General features: G+C 36.5%; 2 protein-coding genes across 3 annotated transcripts; one reads left to right on the top strand and one right to left on the bottom strand.

The window, feature by feature from the left end:
- Positions 1-275: 275 nt before the first annotated feature.
- LOC115760405 (YTH domain-containing family protein) lies at positions 276-22211 on the bottom strand. Its single transcript, XM_030701712.1, has 10 exons — positions 22112-22211; positions 22008-22054; positions 21778-21796; positions 21468-21563; positions 21292-21399; positions 3261-3379; positions 2577-2726; positions 1899-2509; positions 875-1838; positions 276-802 (listed from the first exon to the last, which is right to left on the bottom strand). The coding sequence occupies exons 2-10, from the start codon at positions 22023-22025 to the stop codon at positions 764-766; spliced, it is 2124 nt and encodes a 707-aa protein (XP_030557572.1). The 5' UTR covers positions 22026-22054; positions 22112-22211; the 3' UTR covers positions 276-763.
- On the top strand, positions 14209-15294 carry LOC115760406 (purine nucleoside phosphorylase). Of its 2 annotated transcripts, XM_030701714.1 has the most exons (3): positions 14347-14424; positions 14550-15138; positions 15194-15294. In XM_030701714.1, the coding sequence occupies exons 2-3, from the start codon at positions 14566-14568 to the stop codon at positions 15236-15238; spliced, it is 618 nt and encodes a 205-aa protein (XP_030557574.1). In that variant the 5' UTR covers positions 14347-14424; positions 14550-14565; the 3' UTR covers positions 15239-15294. The 2 variants fall into 2 exon arrangements, with proteins under 2 accessions (XP_030557573.1, XP_030557574.1); XM_030701713.1 differs by having other exon boundaries at positions 14209-15138.
- Positions 22212-26941: the final 4730 nt, after the last annotated feature.

Raw genomic sequence — 26941 nt, 5'->3', positions numbered from 1 at the left:
TATCGAGGCCGGCGTTCGGCTGCCACTCTCAGCAGTCTTACTCTGGCAGGAACTGGGTTGCCTCGTTTCCAATTTTTTTGTTTCGATAAAAGGGGCTATTTGGTATGTCTGTACATTGTATGGTTAGTGATATTAGTCAGTTTCGGGTAACTTATTTTTCTGATTTTTTTGGCCTCAAAATCATTTTAAATAGGTCAGCAAGCCAGATATAAAAGACCGCTCCTCCATAAAATTCTTAATTTTGAAATTCACTATGAAATATTTTATTATCAGATTATTTAAGTTTTTCTTGTACATATTAATATATAAATTGATATCAGTGCTGTTGAGATTGAGGCAACAATGGGTATAATGAAAATTGTAACTTTAATTATTTCACATACTCAGTTTACACTTTATATAGATGAAATAAGTTAAATAAATATTAGCAGTGCAGCTACAAGGAATGAATCAAGTAAACTCTTGACTTTCAATTGTGTACAAATCGATTGAATTAGAATGAACCGTTCAATGAAAGCGTCGATCGATTTATATAAATATAATAAATTACATAAAAATGTTATCATATTATTGTATTTATACCTAATTACCGGTTGTTGGCTTTATTTTCAGCTTAATTTTATCTTTCTGATTTACTGCTTGTACACAGAATTTTAAAAAATCTTAAACATGAAATCAGCGAATCTTAGGTGCGCATTGGCATGAGGATTCTATATAACGTCCATCAGACGCCTTTCAATTGTTTATTTCCGCAGCTCAGTCCTTAATAGTCATTGTTCCGCATTCTATCATTTTCATTTATCTGCAACGCAAAATTGGTTATATATATATATATATATGAAGATTTTTAGAGATTTTCTAGATTAATGCATACTTTTGGCAAATCCCTTGATGTGGACAGTTCAGTTCTAAATCGCACGTCACTTTTTGTTTGCTCAGTATTGAAATCCCGCTTATTTAACCTTGTCTTAGTTGAATGGCTGTGTGAATGTTCGTCCCGTCGATTGTTAGACCCATGACGTATTCCAAAATGATTCTCTCTATCATTTTGTACATTTTCCCTTTCCTTCGGCCCATAATCCCCGCTTATTGTTCGCTGACAATCGAAACCCCGTCTATGGTCGCTATAGCTGCTGTTATAGTTTCCGGGTCCTGTGACACTTTTGTGGACCGAATTACGCTCACGAAAGTTACTGCCACCGCAAAAAAAATTCTTTTGATTCATATTAATCGTTAAGCTACGACTGTCTCGCACATCTCTTTCCCTTTCCCTATCGTCGTTTTCACGGACATAATGTCGGTTAATTGGTACTTGAGTTTGGCTAATGGCATCTGTTACATGAATTGTTGGTCGCTTAGACGAAACTTCCTCTTCCTGTTTCTTTTCATAATGGGAAAAATCATCGAAAATGGATGTTGAATGCCTATATGAGTGAAGTATCTGTAAGACCTCTATGCCTTTCGTGTTTGGTATCTCCTGTGTATCTCTTGAATGCGTCACTGACTTATTGTCATTATTTTCGAGCCGAATATGTCGAAGCTTTCCGTTAGGCACGTCTTTCACATATATCCATTTAACTTTGAACTTTCCCTTCCATTTGTCTTGAGACCAAACGCTGGATGTAGAGTTATAATCCACCGATGTCATCATTTGTGCCATGCCACAAAAATGGCCAGAGCCATTTACTGAAAAGAAAAGCAAAATATGGCCGCCCCCTTTGTGTCGTTCTTTAAAAGCGTCATCCAAGCGCTTATTGCCGTGATCTGTGGAACACCAAATTTCATATTTTATACTGCGATGAATGTCATCTTCGGAATAAGATTTTATGACAAAAAATCTAAACAAATAAATTAGCATTCATTATTAATTTGAAAATATTACATTCTAATTTATTTACCGTGCGGCTGTTGCTTTTTCTAAATCAATTTCTGAAGGGTTATAATTGTTCTTGTCTTTCAACTCGTCCAATAATATTTGCGGGTCAGCAGTGACCTCTGCTGCTATATACGCTCTTTGCGCAACAAGGGGATTATTTTCATCACGACATTCGTACTTAAAGTTTTTGTCATAGTCGTGGCGAGCAAAATTCCCTTTGCGTTCGTTAAATCGATTTTGTGGGCCGGTAGGGGTGGTTCGTCGAATAGCTTGCACAGGGGTTCCGCTAGCCTGTCGTGATTCTTGTTGGTGAGCTAGATGCTGTGCAACCCAGTTTTTGCGGGGTTGACCATTCGGAGAAGGTTTAGTGATTCCAAAATTACTGTTACTGGCCAATCTGACGCAATCATCTTTTTCAGATCGTGTACCCGGCGATGGTTCATCGCTAGCCGATACAGAAAAATTATGATCCGAACAGGAAAAGTCAATTGGTAAAGGCGGGGATGGTACTGGCGGTGGATTACTGTTTGGCAATTCCCATACATTAACATCTAAATTATGTTTTCCGGGTACCATTGGAGGTGGTGGCATGCCGGGACCCTTCTTTTTATGGCTAGAAGCAGTATATGTAGTCTGCGTGTGCAAATAAGGCAAGATAATAGCTATTATATTAACTTTAATATTAATTGAATTTACTTACCTTCGAAGTTGGTTTTGCTGGCTGCGAAGCTATAGATGCCCATGTTGTCTTTTTTGGTGCAACACTTACTGCGTGTATCTTGATTTCATCTACAGATTCGCATGTGCGATTGTCCAATTTAGATGATGGCCCATTGTCATTTGGATTATTCTGCATATATACATTAATAATTATAAGTAATTCCTTTTTACATGTTACTTGTAATACCAAATGTCAATGTCAATTATTTTTTTTTAAGCATTAAATTGTTACGTGTCTTTCAATCAAAAGATTCGGTACATTGCTGATAAATATTACAAAGGATGTACATATACGAAAAAATAATTTGTTCAAATTATTATAATTTTATTATAAGATTTTTATAGTCCAAGAATCGAATAATGTGCTACGGAGAAGTTGCCTTAAGTGTCTTGGCTATTATACTCTTACAGAAGGAATTATATCGATAGAAGGTTCATGATATAATGTGAAGATCCACGCTGATAAGATTTAGCTCCTATTTTAGTAGCATAGGAAAAATTATTAAAATAATTATTATATTCTAAAGAACAACAAGTTATTTCTTAGATGTCATTTGCTTTCAAATGGGAGATTTATTTGAATTGTAAAAGTCATACGGAGTTGGCTATATGGACTTGACTATTCTATAATCATTATAGCAAGAATCTTAAAATCACAACATACCTGAACAGGAGGCGTGGAATTTTCCGTTAAAAGTCGTCTTGAATTCCAGGCATTTATCTGGAGATCGTCACGCTTTGAATTGTTGTAAGAACCTGAACTTCCATATTTTTTCTTTGTATCTGGGAAGTGTGAAATTAAAGAATTTTGTTTGATCATTTATTAATTTTTTAATTTTATTAAAATGTATTGGTCAACCTTGTCGACTATCTATTATAGTTTTTTGAAAGTACGGTGTTGTAGTATATAAACGTAATATAAATATAATCAGCAAACAAAGAGGTAGGATTTATAGCTAAATAGGTACCAGCCTGCTTTGCCTATGACAAACATTTTAGACATTACTTTTCACTCAGTTTCCGCCCGTCGAAAATTAAATTCTTCCCGAACTATATTGTATTCCACCTTTTATTAAAAAAAAAACGAAAAAGAAGGGCTATCTTCGGCACGCATAATGCTCATAGTGTTTTGCCCGTATCTAAGAAGTACCGGAAAAATAGTAAATGCCGAGTTTGGTCAAGATATCTTTTTAATCAAAAACCTGGTTTTCGACCGATCGTTCCTATGGCAGCTATATGATATAGTGGTCCGATGTTGATAGGATTTTGCATATATATAAGGAGCATAGTTAAACTAATAATTGCCTAGTTTGGTCAAGATATCTCGATTTCCACAAAACGAATCGAATCTTGGGATGTAATGTTAGTGCTGAAGGAATTTTGAAGAATAATGAATATTACGGTTATTCAGGATTACCCAGAGCCATGTTCGTTATTGCAATCAATTGCACTCGTGCTTAGGTGTATTTCCTATTTTCGCAAGTTTGTTGCGAACTTTTGTCGTATTACGCATTCCTTGACTGAATTATTGAAGAGAAGTGGTAATTTTTCCACGTAAGAGCAGGAGAGATTCGTTTGTCATACTGAGATTTAAATTTAATCGCAGCTTTAAAAGAGTTGAATACCAATGCCAGTTCATATAGTTTTAGCACAGTATTGGTGCAGCGACAGTCTGATAATAATTTACATCTTGTTTTTTTCTACTCCAGCAAGAAGGATGTTCTAGTCGGGAGCTCCCGACTAGGGGATACCCTGAACCCTCTTCTTCCAACACCAAATGCAGCATGCGCTACGCGCTAGTTTGTAGTAATAAAGATAACTTAAAAAAAAGTTTCTTTAGCAGGAACTCGCAAACAACCACACAACTTGCCGCCGTCTCTACTCAACAGCCACACCAGCCACAAAAAAAAAACAAGTCAGAGGTTCTAGTCGGAAGCTCCCGACTAAGGGATACCCTGAACCCTCTTCTTCCAACATCAAATGCATATATATATTCTATTTTAAAAGCTATATGCCAAGTTTGGTGACTCTAGCTCTTATTATTTACCAAAATTTCCCAAAAAACAGGATATCGATTTTTATCGATTGCTTGGAAACGGAGTAAGTTATCGATTATCGGAAACAAACTTGATCTGCGCGGGAACTAGGAGCACCTACATCAAAAGTCTCTAGCTCTTATAGGTTCTGAGATCCTTGCGTTCAAACATACGGACGGACGGATAGACATGGCTAGATCGAATCGGCTATTAATGCTGATCAAGAATATATATACTTTATGGGGTCGGAGTTGCTTCCTTCTGCCTGTTACACACATTTGGCTTTCGCACAAATACAATATACCCTTATACCCATTTTTAATGGGTTCAGGGTATAAAAAAAGTTTGCCCGGTAGGTCTCGAACTCGCGACATACAACACCATTTGCCACCGCCTCTACTCAACAGCCACACTAATAATTGAGTCTTCGTGAGAAAAAAAAAACTACTGAAAACAATACAATCACAATTATAATGCTGCATACGAAGCAGACACGCATGAATGCGTGTGCATACAGATATTCTTTGAATTTGCGCTGGTGCCGCAAACACGTGTTTCTAAACCGATCTGCATGAAATTTTTTACAGTATATCTTATGGTACCATACAATATTTATGTATTCTCAAAAAGCAAATTGCATACTTGATTTATAGCTCTGCGGTGTTAGCGGAGAGGTGGCGATAGGTATAAAATGAAAGATACTTGATATATATTTAATATTCTAGAAGCAACTTATCATGTTTGGTGACTGTATTTATCTTATTTATTTATTTTATGCAATTTGCTCAAAAAAGAGGATGTCGATATCGATTTTTATCGGTTGCTTGGAAACGGAGTAAGTTATCGATTATCGGACACATACTCGATATGCGCAGGCACTAGGAGGACCTACAGCTAATTTCAAGTCTCTAGCTCTTATAGATTCTGATATCCTTGAGTTCATACATACAGACAGAAAGACGGACGGACGGATGGACGGACGGACGGACAGACAGACAAACGGACATGGCTAGATCGACTCGGCTATTGATGCTGATCAAGAATATATATATAATATCGGTCGGATGGTCGGAGATGCTCCTTTCTGCCTGTTACGAACATTTGCATTTTGCACAAATACAATATACCCATTTTTAATGGGGTATAATAAAAAGGAAACGCCAGCCTAGTCTTGTTACCATAGCTTTGAGTTTGAGACCCTGGCCATAATCTATGCATTACGTTGATTCCGTGTATATCTTTACTGATTGTTATTGATTGTAACTCTCTACTTGAAACCTTGATTAAAAAGTCTATAAACTTGGTGGGTCGCCCGATGGTGATTCGAGTAAGCAGCTTGTAACTTTTCGATAACCCACCGACCTTGTTTAAATATATGACCCACCTAGACACTCTAAGTAATCAAACTGAATTATTAAAAAGTGTCACTGAGAAGGCCATTGACTCGTGTGTAATCCCGTCTGATCGAAATCCGAGAACCTGTGTTAATCCCTAGCGAACGTTTATTGCGTGTGAAATTAATGAAAGGTTATATTGCTGTTTTGAGTTAGTTGACGGAACTGTGTATATGAGAAATGATGAGAAAAATTGTTTGCTTTCCGCAGAAAAGTGTACCAATGATCTGAAAAGAAAATACTGGTCCCCCTTAACCAAAATAGCGACATATACTCGAAACTGCTTGTCCTGTATTTCACATTCCGTCCCGATAACAGTCCACAACAGAACAGTGCACAGCATACTAAAAAAAACCAGTACCGTTTGATACACTTCATATTGAGCATTCGGAAATTTGACCATTTAAGAAGCTACATGTCCATTTTAGAGACTCTAGCTCTTATAACCTAGACGAGATTAAAGAGATTTGACAAAAAAACAGGATTTATATATCGATTTTTATCGATTGCCTGAGACGGGACAATTTATCGACTATCGGAAACAAACTCGTACTGCGCGGACACTAGCGCACTATTTCAAGTCTCTAGCTCTTACAGTTCTGAGATTGTTGCATACGGTCGGACGGACATGGCTAGATTGACTCAGCTTTTGATGCTTATCAAGCATTTATATACATTATGGGGTCGAAAATGCCTGTTTTCCCAAATACATTACATTTTTATCCATTTTTAATGGGTTCAAGGTATAAAAATTAAAGAAAAACAATGAATTCATACATATGCACACATACCCACAGATTAACCATGCCGCAAACGCCTGATGATGTTTATAAAATGTCACGGGCTTTAAAATAGCAGCCAAATATATATATTTAATTTTATTTAAAGATATATTTTCTAATTTTGAAAAGCTGTATCCAAAAATTGAAATATGCTGATTTTTATATACTATTCGAGAACCTACTTACCAATCGTCAATATCAGGTCTCTCGTTATTATCTCCAATAGCATAATGTCATTTTCATTTTTATATCTAAGCTTTAAAATCTTTTTATAGCTTGTACTTCCTCTGATGCGGATAGTCACATTTTTGGAATTTAAATTATACCATATCTGATGGCGAAGTTTTTCATTGATCGATCGTCTCGAGTTGGTGGTGTATTAATTGCCGTTAAACCAACTCTTAATTTTAAACCTTTTTGTTTTACTGCGCTTACTAATGCTGAGAATTTCCCAGTTTAAGTTACTTCCCCTTCACGCACTATTTTCATCACCTGTTCCCATATCCTCCTTCTTCTGACATTTAAGTTTACATGAAACATGTAACTTCTATTAAAGTTTTTATGTGCGTGATAATGAACTACTTTTCGCCCGGGTGATTATTATTCATCGCCAATAACTAGCTTGTACTTTTAGCTTCTTTTGTTGTTTCAAATCAATTCAATTTCTTTTCATTTGAATAAAACACTTGACATTGTATTTATCATAGATTACCTTAATGCCAATGTGTTCAGGTAACCTCCTCTATCTTTTCCTGAGAATGCATATGATCCTACTTTGGAGGTTGCACTGCTCAATTGTTATCCTAGTCCTTATTTATTAGTGACCAAAAAGTACGTTTGAAAACAAAACTCGTCTTTGCTTCATCAAGGTATTCTTGCAACTGATTGGTCTTTCTTTCTTAATTCCCTTTTAGGTGAATGTATTCCCAATTAAATCCTTGCTTCTTCTTAGCTACTTACTCCCAGACGAAAACCTAAAAAATATTAGGTCTAAATATTTCAAAAAGTTGAATGAGTTGGCTTGGCTAAATACTCTATAGCCTAGTCAAACTTTCTTTTTGTGAATTCCTAATGCTATAAGAAAAAGGCATTGCAAAAGGCAATTTGCCAAAAATTCGACAGTTTCATAATTTTGTAAGCTTGAAGCGTAAATCTTCAAGCTTGCCATCTTCTTTTTCTCTTGGGTAGATAAGGCTAGCAATGATTCCGATGCTGCAAACTTCTTTGCTGATTCTTTCCAATCAACTTACTGCTTTGTCTGTCCTAATAATAATTCTTACTCTACTAACAATACATTTCTTTACGACAATAATCCTTGGCAACAAGTACTAACAATTAAAGACATAGGGGTTATTTTTATACCCTGAACCCATTAAAAATGGGTATGCAAAATCCAAATGTATGTAACAGGCAGAAGGAAGCATCTCCGACCCCGTAAAGTATATATATTCTTGATCAGCATCAATAGCCGAGTCGATCTAGCCATGTCCGTCTGTCTGTCCGTATGTATGAACGCAAGGATCTCAGAACCTATAAGAGCTAGAGAAATTTCAGATGTAGGTGCTCCTAGTGCCTGCGCAGATCGAGATTGTTTCCGATAATCGATAACTTAGTTCGTTTCCAAGCAATGGATACAAATCGATATCGATATCCTGTTTTTGGGAAATTTTGGTAAATAATAAGAGCTAGAGTCACCAAACTTAACATATAGCTTCTAAGATAGAATATATATATATGCATATGATGTTGGAAGAAGAGGATTCAGGGTATCCCTTAGTCGGGGGATCCCGACTAGAACCTCTTACTTGTTAATTCTAAGCTGTACTTTTTTAATCTAAGCATTGCTACCATTGTTAATGAAGCCAAAGGTGTTCTTGGTTTTCTAGGAAGTTTAACGATCCCGTCATAACCAAACTTCTCTACACCTCGTTTGTTCGTGTTATACTTGAGAACTGCTCATGTGTCTTGTCTCCGCAGTATAAAATTTATCAGGATTGCATTGAATCAGTTCAAAATCAATTTCTACTTTTTCCTTACAAGGTTCAAACTGGGACTGAAATCTTCGGTTACCACCGTATTCCAATAAGCTTCCTCTACTTAATATTCCCTCTTAAGCCAACTGTAGGTAATGTAATTATAATTTTTAGGGCGTCTTAAATTCTCGAATCCTTCCAGAAGCACACCAAATTATCACCCTTATTTCTCCCTACGTGCACGACAGACAATGATTATAATGGATTAGGCTCCATCTGTATGGGCAGCAAGAGGGCCTAAATTATGAATATAAAGTGTCTATCTCTCTTTGATCTGAAATCAACGCGGTCATAATGATAAACATGGTAAAAAAAGATATATACTTTATTTTAACTCTCATTCACATACATATATATAGTGACATATCCATAGTCGCACCCACCCTTTCATATCACTTAGCACATAAGCACAAGTATAAACATTTCCAATTCTTGTAAACAAAGAGCCTGGTGATAGCATTGACATTGGGCAAGATCAAACTGTCCCCCTTTGGTAGACATAAACAACTCACCCTAAAAATCACGCCACTGTCAATGTTCTCACCATAGCATTATCCCACGCATAATTGCTGACGCAGCTCAAACTTTACTCAATTATGAGTCTAGCGAAGTTTGCTAAGCGACGGCAATGGTTTCATAAGTTAGTTCAGATTCCGTAAGCAAAGCGGATTGTACTCATCAAAAGTAACCTTCAGTGAAAATAATAAATTGAAATATATTTTTTTACATTAACTGAACGCGTAAAACTTAATTGGCGCAGCCGGTAGGATACGTCGGGAAAAACTGAAGATCGCTAAAGGATAGTTAATTGCCAGATCTAACGCACAATCGCGACCGAAATTGTTGTCGGTGTGTAATAAACGTTTTCTCGATTACGTATGCGCACAAGAACCTTCGGGTCACTAGTCTAATAACATTGACCCTTTGGGCAATAAAGCTACTACAGTTAATAACGACTGGCTTTGCATATCTTTTGATCCTTGCAATACGTTATTACTGGGTCTTTTTAAGACACACACACACAATAAAAACATTAAAACAAATAACCAATCACTAACAATAAACTAAATTAAATGTACAAAGTACAAAAACAAAGTGCAAAATCAAAGAATTAAAAAGTTCAGGGAAATCAAAATAATAATCGTAGGAACATGGGAAATTATCAGCAAATTGCTAACCCAACCACCACTTCAAGTGGTTATTCCAACACGAATCAGAGTTACCACGTACATAATAAACAGAATAATAATTCCGAAGACAATCAGAAAGTTCAACACGAGTTCCAACAGAAATTAAATCAAGGTAGATCCCAAAATCCCTTAAATTATAAAAATTAGTCCCATTCACTCTTGAATGCGCCAAACCCTCTGACTACACGTCAAAGAGATAGTAACAGTGGGCAGATGAAAATGGATACATCCGAAAATTTTCATCAGCAAGCCTCGGAACAAACAGAAGAAATCCATTCATAAAATTGATTCTGAATGACGAAGTTTTAAAATGTGTCATTGACACAGGTTCAACAATAAATCTTATGAAATCAAACCGCTTAAATTTTCCTATTTACAAGGATAAAGTTCACACCATAAATGGTGTTATTGAATTAAAACAAAGCATACGATTAGGAGCAAGCAAAATTTGTCCGAGTGAACAAAAATTTGATATTCACGACTTCTCAGAGCATTCTGATTGGGAGAGAATACCTTGAAGCGTGTCAAGCAAAAATAGACTTTGCACAAGGATTCGTAACCTTAGGAGAATTTAACTTTTGTTTTAGATATAATGACGAAGAGGTCGAAGAGGACATGACCGCACAAGAGTGCCTTGATCCACCCTCAACAGAGGGCAGACCATTTAACTTCGCTATTAATAACGAATTAATAGAAAACAATGAGTTTAGGCTAGAGCACCTAAACTCAGAAGAAAAAGAAAAAATTAAAAGAGTTTTACATGAATTTCGTGATATCCAGTACCATGAAGGTGACAATTTGACTTTCACTAGTACAATTAAACACAAAATTCTAACAAAACATGAGGACCCAATTTACGAGCGTCCATACAAATATCCTCAAATATACGATGGGGTTGATGGGATGGGATGGGGTTAATAAACAAATAACGATATGATAAAACAAAATATCATACGTAAATCCAAATCCCCTTACTGCTCACCAGTAATAATCGTTCCAAAGAAAAACGATGCATCTGGAAAGCAAAAATTCCGGTTAGTCATAGATTACTGCAATCTCAATGAACTAACTATTAATGATAAATACCCTATCCCGATCATGGATGAAATATTGGACAAACTTGGAAAATGTCAATATTTCACAACCATTGATCTAGCCAAAGGCTTCCACCAAATCTAAATTGATCCTGGTTCAATACCCAAGACCGCATTTTCGACTAAACATGGCCATTACGAGTACACTCGCATGCCATTTGGTCTTAAGAATGCACCTGCAACGTTCCAACGTTGTATGAACAATCTCTTAGAAGATTTAATTTTTAAGGATTGTCTGGTCTACTTAGACGACATTATCATTTTATCCACTTTATTGGAGGAACACATTTTGTCGCTACAAAAAGTATTTGAGAAGCTTAGAGAAGCTAACTTAAAACTACAGTTGGATAAATGTGAGTTTATAAGAAAAGAAACTGAATTTCTCGGTCACATCATCACAACTGAGGGTATAAAACCAAATCCCAACAAAATACAAGCAATTGTAAATTTCCCAATTCCAAAAACCCCAAAAGAAATTAAATCATTTCTAGGATTATGTGGATTCGCAAGAGCATAAGCCTATATGCTATGCAAGTAGAACTCTCAACGAGCATGAGATAAAATATTCAACGATTGAAAAAAAATTATTAGCAATCGTTTGGGCCACTAAATACTTTAGGTCCTACCTTTTCGGTCGACAATTTCAAATCCTTAGTGATCACAGACCACTCGTCTGGTTAAATAACATGAAAGAACCTAACATGAAATTACAACGATGGAAAATCAAGCTAAATGAGTTTAAAAACGTCCCAAGAAAAGAAAATTATGTGGCAGATGCTCTGTCCAGAATTCAATTAAACGAAAACTTCTTGACGAAGATACTATTAGCACAAGAGCAACCATACATAGTGCTCAAGAAGACAACAGTAACCACTTTCAAATCACAGAAAGACCCCTTAATTACTATAATCGACAAATAAAATTTGAAAAAGGAACCGAGAAGGAAACAAAAATTACGAATTACTTTCATAAAACCAACATATGAATTACATACAAAGACATGACAAATGCGCATGCCAAAGAATTAATAAAAGAATACTTATGCACAAAGAAAAGTGTGCTATACTTCCACAACGAAGCAGATTTTCCAATTTTTCAATAAGCCTACTTAGAAATAATAAGTCCGAATAATTCAACAAAGGCAATGAAAACTAGTAAAAAATTAATAGATCTTCAAACATTTGCAGAATTCAAAGAACTAATATTAAAACAAGTAAGAGGTTCTAGTCGGGAGCTCCCGACTAGGGGATACCCAACCCTCTTATTCCAACACCAAATAAATGAATAAAAATAAGGTCCCTTGGCAGGACTCGAATTTGCAACTGACCGCATTACTTACTGTCGACTCTACTCAACAGCCACACCAGCAAAAAAAATAAATAATAATACTTTACTATAATATTAAATCAATTACTGTAAGCCAAATAAATGCACAAAGCATTGAAATTAATCCTATTAAAGCCCATAACGGCTATCTCATATTTAAAACAGGAACCATAGACATTCTGACAGATTACGAATTCCACTGTTTAACGGTTAACATAACAAAAACGGTTAACATAAAGAAACTTTTAACAACTTAATTGAACAAAGTAAAGAATTTAATAACCTAATACAAATCGAATACCTAGTAGAAAAACTAAACAGAGAAATAAACGGCTTAAAAATAGGTTTAGTTAACATAGTAGGAACAGTATATAAATACTTATTTGGAACAGTAGACCAATAAGACATTGACATTGAGATGGGAATGCAGCTCACAAGATTAGGCATTTTTAACCCGAAATTACTAAAACATGACTATTTGTTGCATGTTAATTCTGAGAAATTGTTGAATAAAAAAAACTTCCTCTTGGTTTAAATCAGATACAAACGAAATACTGACTATATCCCATATTACTCGAGAAATAATAAAAAGCCCGGTATTCGAAATAATTCCATACCCGGATGATAATAACATTTTGACAGAAATAGCTCATGAAAAATATTTTACCTAAGACAAAACAGTTTATAGCAAAGAAACAAAAAATTATTAATAATGAATGTTTGACAGGAATTTTAAGCCAAATAACATCAGAATGTAGTTATACTAAAACTTTGCAAAATTTTCAAATTAACTATGTACAACCAAATATAATTTTAACTTGGAATTTACCAAAAACTATATTAAACCATAACTGTATAAATAACGAAATAACAATAGAAGGAAACAATATAATAAAAATCTTTAATTGTTCCCTGCAAATTAATGCAATTTCAATTTTAAACAATATGTTAGATTATACTCAAAGCATATACGTAAGCAATGATGTTATAAAACTAGAACCACTTTCGTTTGTACAAACGAAACAAATTATAAATGAACACACAAAAATTAACAATGTATTCCAGATAATTACAATAACCATATTTGTAATCATATTAATAAGTTTAACACTGTATTTAACATATAAGTTTAAAAGCATACCTAAGAAATTAATTAAAAAATATAACAAACCAAAAGCAGAAGAAACACCTACAATAGTAGAAGATACACCAATTGTAAAAGAAGAAAATGTGTACCATACCCAAACTTAAACACCTGAGGGCAGGTTCTTTTCTAATGGTTGAGGGAGTGACATATCCATAGTCGCACCCACCCTTTAATATAACTAAGCACATAAGCACAAGTATAAACATTTCCAATTCTTGTAAACAAAGAGCCTGGTGATAGCATTGACATTGGGCAAGATCAGACTGTCCCCCTTTGGTAGACATAAACAATTCAACATAAAAATCACGCCACTGTCAATGTTCTCAACATAGCATTATCCCATGCATAATTGCTGACGCAGCTCAAACTTTACCCAATTACGAGTCTAGCGAAGTTTGATAAGCGACGGCAATGGTTTGATAAGTTAGTTCAGATTTTGTAAGCAAAGCGGATTGTACTTAGCAAAAGTAACCTACAGTGAAAATAATAAATTTAAATATATTTTTTTTACATTAACTGAACGCGTAAAAAATAATTATATATATATGTGCACATCCAGAACACAGTCTTTTATTTTATATTTAATTTAATTTTTAGTTTAGGATAGCTAAGCATGAGAAGTCACTTTCTTAATGTGAAAATGAGGAAATAAAATAAACTGTTTATAATACATTACCAAAAACAGATTAGGATTTTCGAAAAACGCCAAAATTACCCAACCGTTATGGAACACAAAATTGATGAAGGGGAAGAAGTCAAAATTGGAATTATTGGAGAATCTGGCCTTGATACACCTATTGTACTAAGCGATAGAAGGGAATGCGCTGTATGTACGCCATTCGGAAAACCTTCAGATATTATAATCGAGGGAAAAATTGAAAATGTCAATTGTGCCCTTCTATCGCGAAATGGACGACTTCATGATATAATGCCTTCTAATATTAATTACAGAGCTAACATTTGGGCTATGCGTAAGTTGGGATGCACACATATCTTAGTTACGCACACCGTAAGCTCCCTGCGTGAAAATATTCATCCTGGAGACATTATTGTTCCACACGATTTTATTGACAATACAACAAAACGTGCTCAAACATTTTATGACGGCGCTATAGGCAGTCCTTTTGGCGTATGCCACCTTCCCATGTATCCTGCATTTTGCGAACGTACGCGTTTTCACCTCTTGAAAGCAGCCAATGAGCTGCACCTCCCCATACACTCGAAAGGAACTGTAATAACATTAGAGGGACCACGTTATTCTACTGTTGCAGAAAACAACGTGTACCGCAATTGGGGAGCTGACCTCTTGAGCATGACACTTTGTCCAGAAGCAATATTAGCCAAGGAAGCCGGTATACTTTACGCCTCTTTGAGTTTCGTGACCAACAAAGAGTGTTGGTGCACTAACCAGCCAATAGCAACTACTCACGAAATAATATATACATTCAAAAAGCAGGTTGAAAAAGTTCAAAGAGTTGTAATTAATGCTATAAAAGGTATTACACAGGAAGACTGGACAGAGGATATATTAAAAGCTAAGGTAAATTGTACTAAAGATATGTACAGCTCTATTCTTATTGAATTATTCTTTGCAGATTTTGGTGTGCAGTAATTTTTCGAACCGCAACGAGTTGATCTAAGCAAATTACAACCCTGAAAATTAATAAATTTATATTTGTCTGATAATATGAACATATTTGTTCTTTTATTGCCTTCTACCTCAAAAAAATGTTTATACACTCATGCGACAGTATGAGTTGATTAAAACCGACTACACAATATCTAAGACAAAGTTAAATACTAAGATTAGATACGCCCGTATATTTAAATGCGACACAATTTGTTTACCGTCGCTTTTCCGGGAGTTTATTGCTCTTCAAACGAAACGCTAGGCGAGTGGCTTCCCACTTTCTAGAAGCAACACGAACGAAAAGTTCCAAATCCTCTAGATAAGGCAGAACACATAATTATCCTAATTTGTAACAGTATTAAAATTTTTGGGTTGTTTAATTGATTTATTTATTTAATTATAACTAAGGGATGGAGGCGGCGTAGCGATAGATATAAAATGAAAGATACTATATATATAATATTGACGAACATGTCAACTTTGGTGACTCTACCTCTTAAGCCCAAAAGATTTACTAAAAAAAAAACATTTCGATATTAATTTTTATTGCTATCTTGGAAAAGGGGCAAGTTATTGATTATTGGAAACAAATTCGTACTGCGCTAGCACGTGTTGATACGATGAACGGACAAAAAAACGATCGCTAGGTTGCCTGTTACATATACATACATGGTTCAAGGTTTCTGGGTAAATGTTTTAAATAATCAAAGATAATGTCAGTGCAGTTTTGATTTAAAATTATTTGCGAAGAACTTTAAGAAAAATCATTTGAGATGTGTTTCCAACTTATCGCAGAATCTAAGATTAAGGACAGTTTTAAGATTTCACCGATTTGCTTCAAACCTTTTTTTAAAGCTCTACATAAGAATTTAATGAATACGTGCTTAAGCGATTTGGGAAATTCCTCCGACAACAGAGGTTAATTAGCGAAAAACGGCTTCAAAACATTTTCATAGATCTTTGTGAAAATTCATCTAATGGGTGTTCGCACTTTTTGAAAAATCCGTCTCTTAATGGAAATAGGGGTCAAATATTTAGTGTGTGACGTATCGCGCTTAAATTAATTTCCAAGTATCTCTATGAAAAATCATTTGAAACGAGTTTCACATTTTTCGCAAAATAAAAGCTTCCTTGGTGAAAAGTTTTACGATTTTTTGGACGAAGTTTTAGGTTTTGTTTGCCTTTGATTCAATTTCATTTAATAAACCCTACATAAGAACTTAACGAATATGTATTTCATCGATATTGCCATCTGATTAGTTGATTAGCGTTAATGTTTTAAGGGTGTAGTTTTAAAATTTTCCGATCGACCTCCATTTTATTCCCAAATTAATAGGGTTTCAGGATATCGACATTGGTTTTTGCTGATAGTTGGGAAACTGGGAAAGCTATCGATAATCGGATACAAACTCGTACTGCGCGGCACTGGAAGGACCTTTTTCAAATTAAAAGTCTCTAGCTCTAATAGGTTCTGAGATCCTTGCGTTCATTCATACGGACGGCCAGACATAGCTAGATCGACTCGGGTATTAATGATGATCCAGAATATTTTCACTATATGGGATTACAGATGCTTCTACCTGCCTGTTAAATACATTTACAGAAAACAATTTTACATGTTTTACTTATTTTCAACGGGTTTGAGATATTGCGTTAACAAAAATTATATAAAATCGGATATAATAGTTTTGTGCAAATGTATGTAATAAGTAAACGGAATATATTACTGACCCAATAAAGTATAAATAATCTTAATCAGGACGACGAGAAATGTCGTTCATAATTTAAGAGGTCAGTAATTAAAGAAAAATGGAACGTTTTTGAGTTAAACACAAGAGGTCTAACAAAAAAAAAATTTCCCACCGTAAGCCGTAAACCATTTTCCATAAAGTTATTAAATCAAACAAGAAAGTGCGGCTTTATTCGGCACACTGGAGATTTACTACCCTTGTACCCCTTTCGGCTTTGCAAAATTATGTATATACATCGTGGGCTCGCAAATGTTAAATGCGGTACACATTTCACATTTCTACTAAAAATAATTAAATTGATATTTGTAGTACTCAAGCACTTTGAAAGCATTGATTAGATTTCTTACTTACACAACTATGAACCCAAGAATTGACTTATATTTTCAAAAAATGAAATTTTTGTAACCGGTGTATTAGTATAAACTAAATTCCAATTGGATCGACTTAGCTCTTCGTCTTAATTAATTTTTGACTGACTGACCAGATATTCATTATACATAATGAGTATTGGTAATGTAGAATGTAGGAAGTAGAATTCCTAACCATATGCCACTTGTAAAATGTTATAAAGATCTTTGGGAGTGAATTTGAGCACGAAACTTCACGCACAAAATCTTTTAATATTCAAATCATCATGGTTTGTTCAGACGAACAGAAAGACTTGACTAGATCGATTCGGCCGTTGATGCTGACAATGAATATTTACACTTTATTTTTTTATTAGCACAAAAACACTGAACCCATGGAATATGTATGCATAAGTAACAGGTAGATATAAACATCTGCGACCCTGTAAAGTACATATATTATTAACAAGCATCAATAAGCAAGGCATTCTACCGATCGTCTGTTTGTTTGTTCATCCGTATATATAAACACGTCGATGTCGGAAACTATAATATTGACATCAAATTTTGAAAGGTTTTCAATTATCGATAACTTGCCGTTTCCATGAAGTCTGTCAAAACCGTTATCGAAATCCTGTTTTATGAAGCATATAAGAGCTAATTCGTATTTAGACTCGTATAAATTACACAGCTCCAGGATATTTCACTTTATGAACCACCCCCTATTTCCATCTATAATTAAAAAAAAAAAAAAAAAATCATTTGAAATTTATTGTCTTTTACAAACATTTAGATGTCACGTGTATACCATACAAGCAATTCATTACTTATAATGTGGGGTTGGGAACAGAAGCAGCTCATTCGCAGCATAAACTGTGATTTGTCCAAAGACAATATAAACACTAAGATGAGTAACGCCATACAACAAAATGCTACTATGCAGCTTGATTTTTTGAAAATTAAAACCGAAAACGAAATCTGTATCATTACGCTCTCACAGCCGAGAGAGCGAAAAAGCTAAACAAAAGAATGTACTCTAAGCTTTGGTTTTATGAGGGCCGTGCAAGCAATTATGTTTGTATGCGTGTGAATATACATATATGTGTTGTTATTCACTACTCTGGTACAGTCCCTGGCTGGCAAAGAAATAAATTTTCTTAGTTTTCTAGCGCTGATCATGACCTATCCCAAATTTGTGTTGACATATAAATGCATGTTATGTATATTTTGTATATTTGATTTAATTATGCATGCATAACTCACGCATATAGCCAAAGGTGCTTGCACATCATTGGCTGAGACAAGAACTTTTCTCGAGCATACACTGTCCAAAAACAAAAGTAAAGTCAATCTTTGTGTGCTATTTTCTTGACATAGTTATTGCACAAGAAGCGCCTTGTAAAAAAATAATTTAATTTTTCCTGTAAAATTAATCGTTAGTATCTGGGTAATATATCATTTAAATAAGACATGCATTTCATGGATTAAGCAAAAGCACTTTGCGTCGATCGTAAGTCCAAACTTTTTCGCTCAATGTACTTCGAAAACGAAGCGACGCAAAGCACCATCGACCAGATTTGCTGAAGGCAGGCTGGCGACTAACTTCGTTGCACGTGTCAGCATCAGCAAGCCGCGACCGCAGCATTCGTTCGTCTAAATTAACAGCAATCGGCTGCCATATCGTGCGAAATCGTAAAAGCTAGTTAAGGAAGCCAGGCTAGAAATTTTGCGTCACATGCAAATGTATGGGCGTTACTCATGTTAGTGTTTATATTGTCTGTTGTTTGTTTATGTATGTATAGAAGGAAGCTTTAATGTTTTTAACGACAACTCAGAGCGGACTCTTTCGACTATAGTACTTTCTATCTTTGAAGATGTACGAATTCGGCTTTTGGGATCGTGGAAATAGGGGGTGGTGATAGCTATAAAATGAAGGATACTTGATACGTATGTACTATTCAAGAAGCTTCATGTCAAATTTCGTAATTCTAGCTTTTAAAACCTACGTAATTTACTCAAAAAAACAGGACTTCGTTATCGATGTTTATCGATTTCTTGTTAACGGGGCATGTTATCAATTATCGGTAACAAACTCGTACTGCACGGGCACTAGGAGGACAACCGTTCCAAATTTCTCTAATATAATTATGAAATCGGCACCCCTGAGATTTATCAAATTTGTACTCCTTTGTACGGCTTTGCAAATATGTGAGAATATTAAAGCTCGTAAATGCTGAGTTTTATAAAAGTATCTTGGAAAATGGAATATTTTCCTATAAAGAAACCACAAGAGTATCATATGCGCCTTGTGCTTTGTCATGATAAAATTTAATATTCGGCATGTTTTTCTTTATAAACCCAAAATTGTTCGCGCTGCTTGTTAACTGGTTCTACAAAATGCTTAAATATATTTGTGCGTTCATCGTGTTTTGAACAAAGGCCAAATCTCCGACTCCTTGGCTTGAGATGCACCATTAAATCATTATGGACAGGTTGCCAAATTTGACCGCCGGAATGATGTTTCTGTTTTCTAAAGATGTTAAAGGCTTACGCCACACTTTTGTTGGCCCATCATTATAATAAAATATCATTTTCGTCTCATCGCAGAACATGACGTCATTCCAATATATTATATATATGCATTGTGGCAAAGGACAATCGTTTTCCAACATTAACATCAGAGAGCATTGGTTACTTGTGAGAAGCTCTTGATTTATACTCGTGTTGTAGTATGGCCTGACGTACAGTTTCATGGGATACATCCAGATCCAACTCTTCCTTCAGTTCTCTTGCAAGAGTTCTCGTCGAAAGCATCGGATTTTAGTCCAGTTTTTTTTTACCAATGCGCGCTCTGCTTGTTTATTTTTTTGCTTCCGACCGGCTCCTTAATTTGGCTCAGCTCTTTCCTCGTTTTCAGCGCGATTTATAATATTGTAAATGGTCTTGCGGGTTACAAAAAACATTAACCGATATTCACTGCATGAACGCGAAGAGGAATACAGATCATTGTTGTGTAAACAATTGTTTGACAGCGGCAAAACCGACTATTTTTGGTTTTTGAATTTTTTCTCACATCTCATTCTTCTTTCTATTGCTATTTTTATGAATCCTATTAGTAAATACTATAAGCAACAACAATTTAAAAAAAAAAATATTTCAAAGAATTTACTTTTGCTGAGAAAGTGGAAAAATGATTTTTTTTTTCTAATGTAAAAACCATTTCTTAACAGATTTTAAATGTGATACACATTTCATGACAAAATTATAATACCCTGAAGAAGGGTATATATTAAAGCACTTATAAAAGCATAAGAATGTACTTGTAAGCTTAAACGGGACTCAGGCGTCAATTCTTGCCATGCACATTCAGTGCTGCTTTAGGGGTCGTCGGTGTTGCAGGAAAATCCATTATTAAAAAACTTAAATATTTGCAGTTCGATCTCAATCAAATTTTATGGGCTTAAATATGGATCCTAATAAGTTTGTACATGTTTAGGAAGAACGGGGTGAGTTTTCAAAAAATTAAATATTTTTAACCGGTGTATTAGTATAACTCAAATTCCAAAATGGGTGTATCTATATTATGCTTTCGATTCTTCGATATTGATCGATGTTGAAAACGAGGGAATATACAAAATAAAGATGTCATGCCTCCAAATTTCAAATTGGTTTCAAATTAGTTTCCAAAATTCCCAAATTTATACAAACAGACGCATGAATCAGCTAAGTTCCTCTTCGTTTTAATGACTTTTTATATTCGGTTCCACAAATCCATAATTCATAAAGGTCCCAGATAGGTAATGTTGAATGTTGAAAGCGACGGTGCGTACCCATGAATATTCGGAAGTATAATTCCCTTTTAAATGCCACATATAAAATTCCTTACATTATGCATATTTTTACACATGTTTGTAGTGTCTTAACGTAAATTCTGTTTAGTAGATGCCAGTATTGCTAGTACATACCATGGTTCTGAGATGTTCTACGTCCTTTCCCCGGGTTACTCAATGATAAACTATTATTCTCTTTTACATTAAATGGCGGAAATTGAAATTGCATTGAGCTTTGAATACCTGTAATATTTGGATTATAGCATATATATATAGTGTATAATTAAGTTTTAAATGTATTTAAACGCTACCAGAGCTTTCATCGTTGGCTGGAGAAGATAGGTTTTCATAGAAGGCCTCATCAACTTGTTGGCTCCATGGTATATTACGCTCCTCGACAGATTTTGCTAGTGAATGCATTGTTATACCGTTAACAAGAATATATAAAAGACAAACATAATCTTGAAAGTGGTAGACATAGATTTTACACAAAGGCGAAGATATTTAAAGCAAATATTAATAGTACACTAATATACATTAGCACATAAATATGTGTGTGTGTATCTATGTGGAATTATATATTAAATAACTAAGGAAGTGCGGATTAATTTTTACATGTACCTGCAGTTCCGGATTTTTTCTGAAAGAAGAAACATTCATTACATTGTTTCTAGCGGAATTAAGTTGATAATAATAATATACATATGTGCATTCAAATATATAAAAATGTACATGTTTGTATAGAATTTAATAATTTTTCTGTGAGCCTTTTAATATATAATGAAACACACATGTATATTTTATGGGCATACAACATGTACATAAATGTCTGTGTGTATAAATGCTATTACCTGATCCACGCCTGACATTTGCTGCCGAATTCAGCTTTCGTTGTTAGCTGCAAATATTGAGCATTTTAATAAAGATTCCTATACAAAATTTGCATATGGCTCACCAAAAAAATAATAAACAAACACAACTGAGGTAAAACTTGCTGTCAAAAACGCTTTGGTAATTTATAGTATGTATTTTCCACACATAGAACTCACTCTTTACAAATGTACATGTAAATCACATACATGCACGCAACACACAAATACACACTTGGGCATAGTATTTGACGCATCAGAAGCCGGTATTTTTTTCAGCGCCGTTGCAAGTTGCATGAGGGTTGTCATTATGTCAACAAAAATAAGCAAATGTATTCATAATAATAACATGTATGGTTCTTTATAACCAACAAATATCAATGAAAATCTATAAAAATAAATTTAATTAAAAAAAAAAGCCATTGTTATAGATTTATCGATCGGCTATTTCAGATACATACACATACATACTCATTACACGTTAAAATTTATTGAACTGTTAATATATTTATAGTAATACAATCACTTACCATACAATGCGTAGTTAATGTCCCAAAAAACCCCGAGATCTACAAACATTAATATGCGTAGTAGATTACGGCGTTTGTCGCGAGCCAGAGATACTTTCTTCAATTGTGTGCCCTTTGATATATTTATATTTATATTTTGTTTACTGTGCGAGAAGGAAAGGATATCTTCGGCACGCCGAAGATCTAATACCTTTGCAGACTCAACCTTTTCATAATGCTTATAGTGCTTTGCCCGTATCTAAGAAGCGCAGGGAAAGTAGGTGATGCCGAGTTTGGTCAAGATATCTTGATAAACAAAAAATGGTTTTAATCAAAAACCCAGTTTTCGACCGATCGTTCCTATGGCAGCTATATGATATAGTGGTCCGATTGATAGGATTTTGCATATATATAAGGAGCATAGCCCAACAACAAATGTTTCCATACAATAACTTAATTTTCGTCCGATCGTTTCTATGGCAGCTATATGATATAATGGTCCGATCTTAAAAGGATTTTGCATATATATGGAGAGCATAATAAAACTAATAAATGCCGAATTTGGTCAAGATATCTTGATAAACAAAATTGTTTTTCATACAACAACTTAATTTTCGACCGATCGTTCCTATGGTAGCTATATGATATAGTGGTCCGATCCATATGTGCTGCGTGCCACAGAAAGAGGGACCTCTGCAAAGTTTCATAAAGATAGCTGTAAAACTGAGAGACTTGTTCGCATAGAAACAGACAAACGGGCATGGCTATATTGACACGGCTGTTGACACTGATCAAAAATATGTGTGTAGTTACAAGCATTTTTGCAACTAATTAATTATCACTGCTTGTGTGCAGCGAAATTCGAAGAATTATATTTTGTTTCGAATGTATTTATTTTTACGAAATGTTAAAATGTTGCTTGGCAGTCAACTCGAAATAGTTATGCCTCGCTTGCGATCAAACGAAAAACTAAACTATGTGCAAAACGAACGAAATTGAGCTCCGCTCAGAGCGATGGACACCGGGCGTGAATGCAGGAGGCAAAGGGCCGATGAAGAGAGTAGGCAGCAACTTACAAAGAGCAAAGACCATTTGCTCTTAAGCTGTGATTATTGTCTTCTGCTGTTACTGCACGCAGCCGTCGCTGTAATCTCTACCGGGCACTTGACCAAACATCCTCCCGCCGTTGGAAGGCAAGGAACTTTCAACATCATCCTGTTTTGGCAGCAAAGACAGCTTTCGTACGGTTCTGCGTATGACTCCAGTCGCAGTCTGAAGCACTGCAACTCTAGATATCCCCATCAGATCCCGAGATCAGCTCTAGAACTCTAGCAAATGGCCACTTCAGTGGCGGTAGGTTCTCATCCTGTGCAAGGACGACATCGTTGATGGAGAGTTCTGGCTGAGGAGTGCGCCATTTGGTGCGCTGTTGAAGAAGCGTTAAATACTCTTCGCGCCAACGAGCCCAAAATACTTGTTAGCGGTATGTGATGCGCTGAAAATAGTAAAGCCGATTGAAATTAAGCTTCCTTAGATCAGGCTCAATGTATGACGAAGATGGTGCTGTACCCAGGAAGTGTGCGGGTGGCAAGACGTCAAGATCATCGGGATGCTCTGAAAGTGAAAGTAATGGTCGAGAATTAATAATTGCCGTGATGTGGCAGATGAGCGTGCGCAGCGAATCGAAGTCAAAGATGGAAGGGCCGAAAGAGTGATAAAAATGGTGCTTCGCAGTCTTCACAGCGGCTTCCCATAACCCTCCAAAGTGCGGAGAGCGAGGAGTGATGAACGACCATTAAATTGCGTCGAATAGGCAAAACTCGTGTACAGCCTTGACTTGCTCGTTACTCGGGAACAGGCGGCTCAGATCTGCCAGCTCATTCTTAGCGCCTACGAAGTTTGTCGCAATGCCAGACCAGATCCTTGAAGGTAGAGTGTCAGCATGAACCGTTTTAGGGCGTTACGAAACGATATTGTAGACAAATCCTTTACAAGCTCTTAGTCTACTGTCTTTGTAGCGAAGCATATGAACAGGCTTATGTAGCATTTCACGGGTGGCCTGTTGCGCACTTCGCTCTTATAGAAGAATGGTCCACAGTAATCAACGCCAGTGACCATAAAAGGATACGATTGTCGAGACGATCAGCTGGAAGGTCTGCCATTATGTGCTCTGCCAATCGAAAACAGATTGTGCGTTTGGAAACAATAGTGGAGACTGTTTTACGACCGCCAATGGGCCAGTATTGGAGCCGAGTCGAAGGCAATAGGATGTCGCGCTGACAAGTCCAACGACGAATTTTTCAGCCGTCCACCGATGCGGAGTAAGTCGAAGTCGTCAAAGAATGGCTCGAGAGAGGCCATTGAGCTAGACCGTTTGACAGGCCTTCCTTCCATCAGTGCCTTGCAGTCATCGCCAAGTGTAGCCGTTTGCACTGATCGCAGCAACAGATGTGTGCCATGATGCACGTGGCTTACAGTTACCTCAGCTCCTCGGATTCGATTTACAAACTTGTAAATGTAAGCAAAGACGCGTTGCAGCTTGGACAACGAGTTGATGAACTTGCAGCCAATCGAGAGATCAAGTCGCTAGAACACCATTTTCGCAGCTAAAAGTTGCCCTTGGCGAGTAGTCCAGACGTTTGCTTCAATATCTCAACTGCTTCTTGAACACAGCTACCACCAGAGATTAGATCATCCACGTAGAAATCCCTTTTAATAATGTCAGCGCCAATAGGGAATGCTTTCTGCTCATCCATGGCCAGTTGGTGCATAGCCCGCATTGAGAGAAACGATGCTGGTTTTGTGCCGTAGGTGTCTAGGTGTCTAATTTGTAAATCTGTATCTTCTGATGCTGAGAATAACGCCACAGGATACATTGAAGTTAGCTGTATGCTGCTTCGACTCGTACGCATCGATACATTTTGTATATGTCGCCTGTGAGGGCGACTGCAAATGTACGAGAACGCATCAGTATCGAAAACAGTTTCGGTTGTATGGTAGGACCTGCCATCAGTGCACCATTCAGCGAGTGTCCAGAGGTAGTAGCTGCCGAGCCATCAAACACAACCCTTAGCTTGGTTGTTGTGCTATCCTCCTTCAGCACGCAGTGATGTGGCAGGTAGTATTTGCATGGGCCCAGTGTAGCTAAGCTAACAAGTGACAAATGATTTAAGTCAAGATATTCCTTGATAAATGCTGCATACTGGGTTTTCGAAATTGGATTGCGGTCTACTTTCCTTTCTAAATTAAGGAATTGGCGAAAGGCCTGTTGATAGGAGTTACCCAGCTGATCCATGCTTAGTCGAAGCGGTAAACGAACTGAATACTCGCCAGTCGGCAGATGCTTAAAATTGGCCTGAAAGTGGGCCTCGCAGTCACGCTCCTCCCTGTTTGGTGTTGACTCAGGCTCGGTGCAAGATTCCAGCTCCCAAAACCGACGGATTAATTCGTCAATCTGTGCATTCGTCTGCAGATGCGAGTCTATCAGCAGATCTGGATTCATCATTAATCTCCTAGCCACGAGCGATGATTTTCCTGCATGTGGAGCACCTCCAGTTGCGACCCAACCAAAGCGAGTCTTTTGCAGTATCGGCAGTCCAGCAGCTAGTTTAATCTGGCCAACGCAGAGCTGATCGAAAAACAGACTGGCTCCGATCAACATGTCGATTTGCTGAGATTTTAAGAATTCAGGATCAGCTAGTTGTATGTTTGACGGAATGTTCCATGATGCAGGGTCAAGAGTGAAGCCAGGCTGATTATCGGTAATGGATGGTGCAATCAATGCCGGGATGCATGTGGAGTATTCAGACACTCGAGATTGGACATTGATGTTTACCGAAAAACCATCTGACCAAAACGCTGCATCACCAATGCCAGAGACGACTGCTGTGGACTTGAATTTGGAGGTGATGAGCAAGACGAGAGGTGATGATGTCCAATCGCGACCCAGATTCGGGCAACGCACGGCAGGGCACCAAGGAGCCAGCGCGATTTTTAACATTGATGACGGCAGTGGCAAGTAGGACAAAATCGTGCTTAAGATGCTGGTCGATAGGGAGTGTCGACGATGAAGTTGCCGCCAGGATGTTTTGAGATGAGGTATAAGTTTCGGCTTCTTGAACATTGTGTGAGCTAGAAGCAGCGCTGTGGCTGCTTGGGTTGCCAAGATGCAACAGGCTACGATGTTTGCTTCCACAGACTCTGCAAGTGCTGGAGCCGCAGACTCTTAGCTGATGTCCCCTTTGCAGGCAATTAAGGCACAGCGAAAGCCCTTTGGCTTCATGAAGGCGCAGCGAGGGCGATAATTTTGTGAATTGCAAACATTTATAAATGGAGTGGCCTGCGGCTTCACAAAATACGCATGCATTTCTTCCATTCTTAGTCACCACAAACGTTCTTCTGCTACTG

Source organism: Drosophila novamexicana, unplaced genomic scaffold (genome assembly GCF_003285875.2).
Source record: "Drosophila novamexicana strain 15010-1031.04,08,12 unplaced genomic scaffold, DnovRS2.1 tig00000434-arrow-pilon, whole genome shotgun sequence".
NCBI lineage: Eukaryota > Metazoa > Arthropoda > Insecta > Diptera > Drosophilidae > Drosophila > Drosophila novamexicana.
The sequence above is the reverse complement of the archived record's forward strand: the minus strand, read 5'-3'. Positions and strand labels throughout refer to the sequence as shown.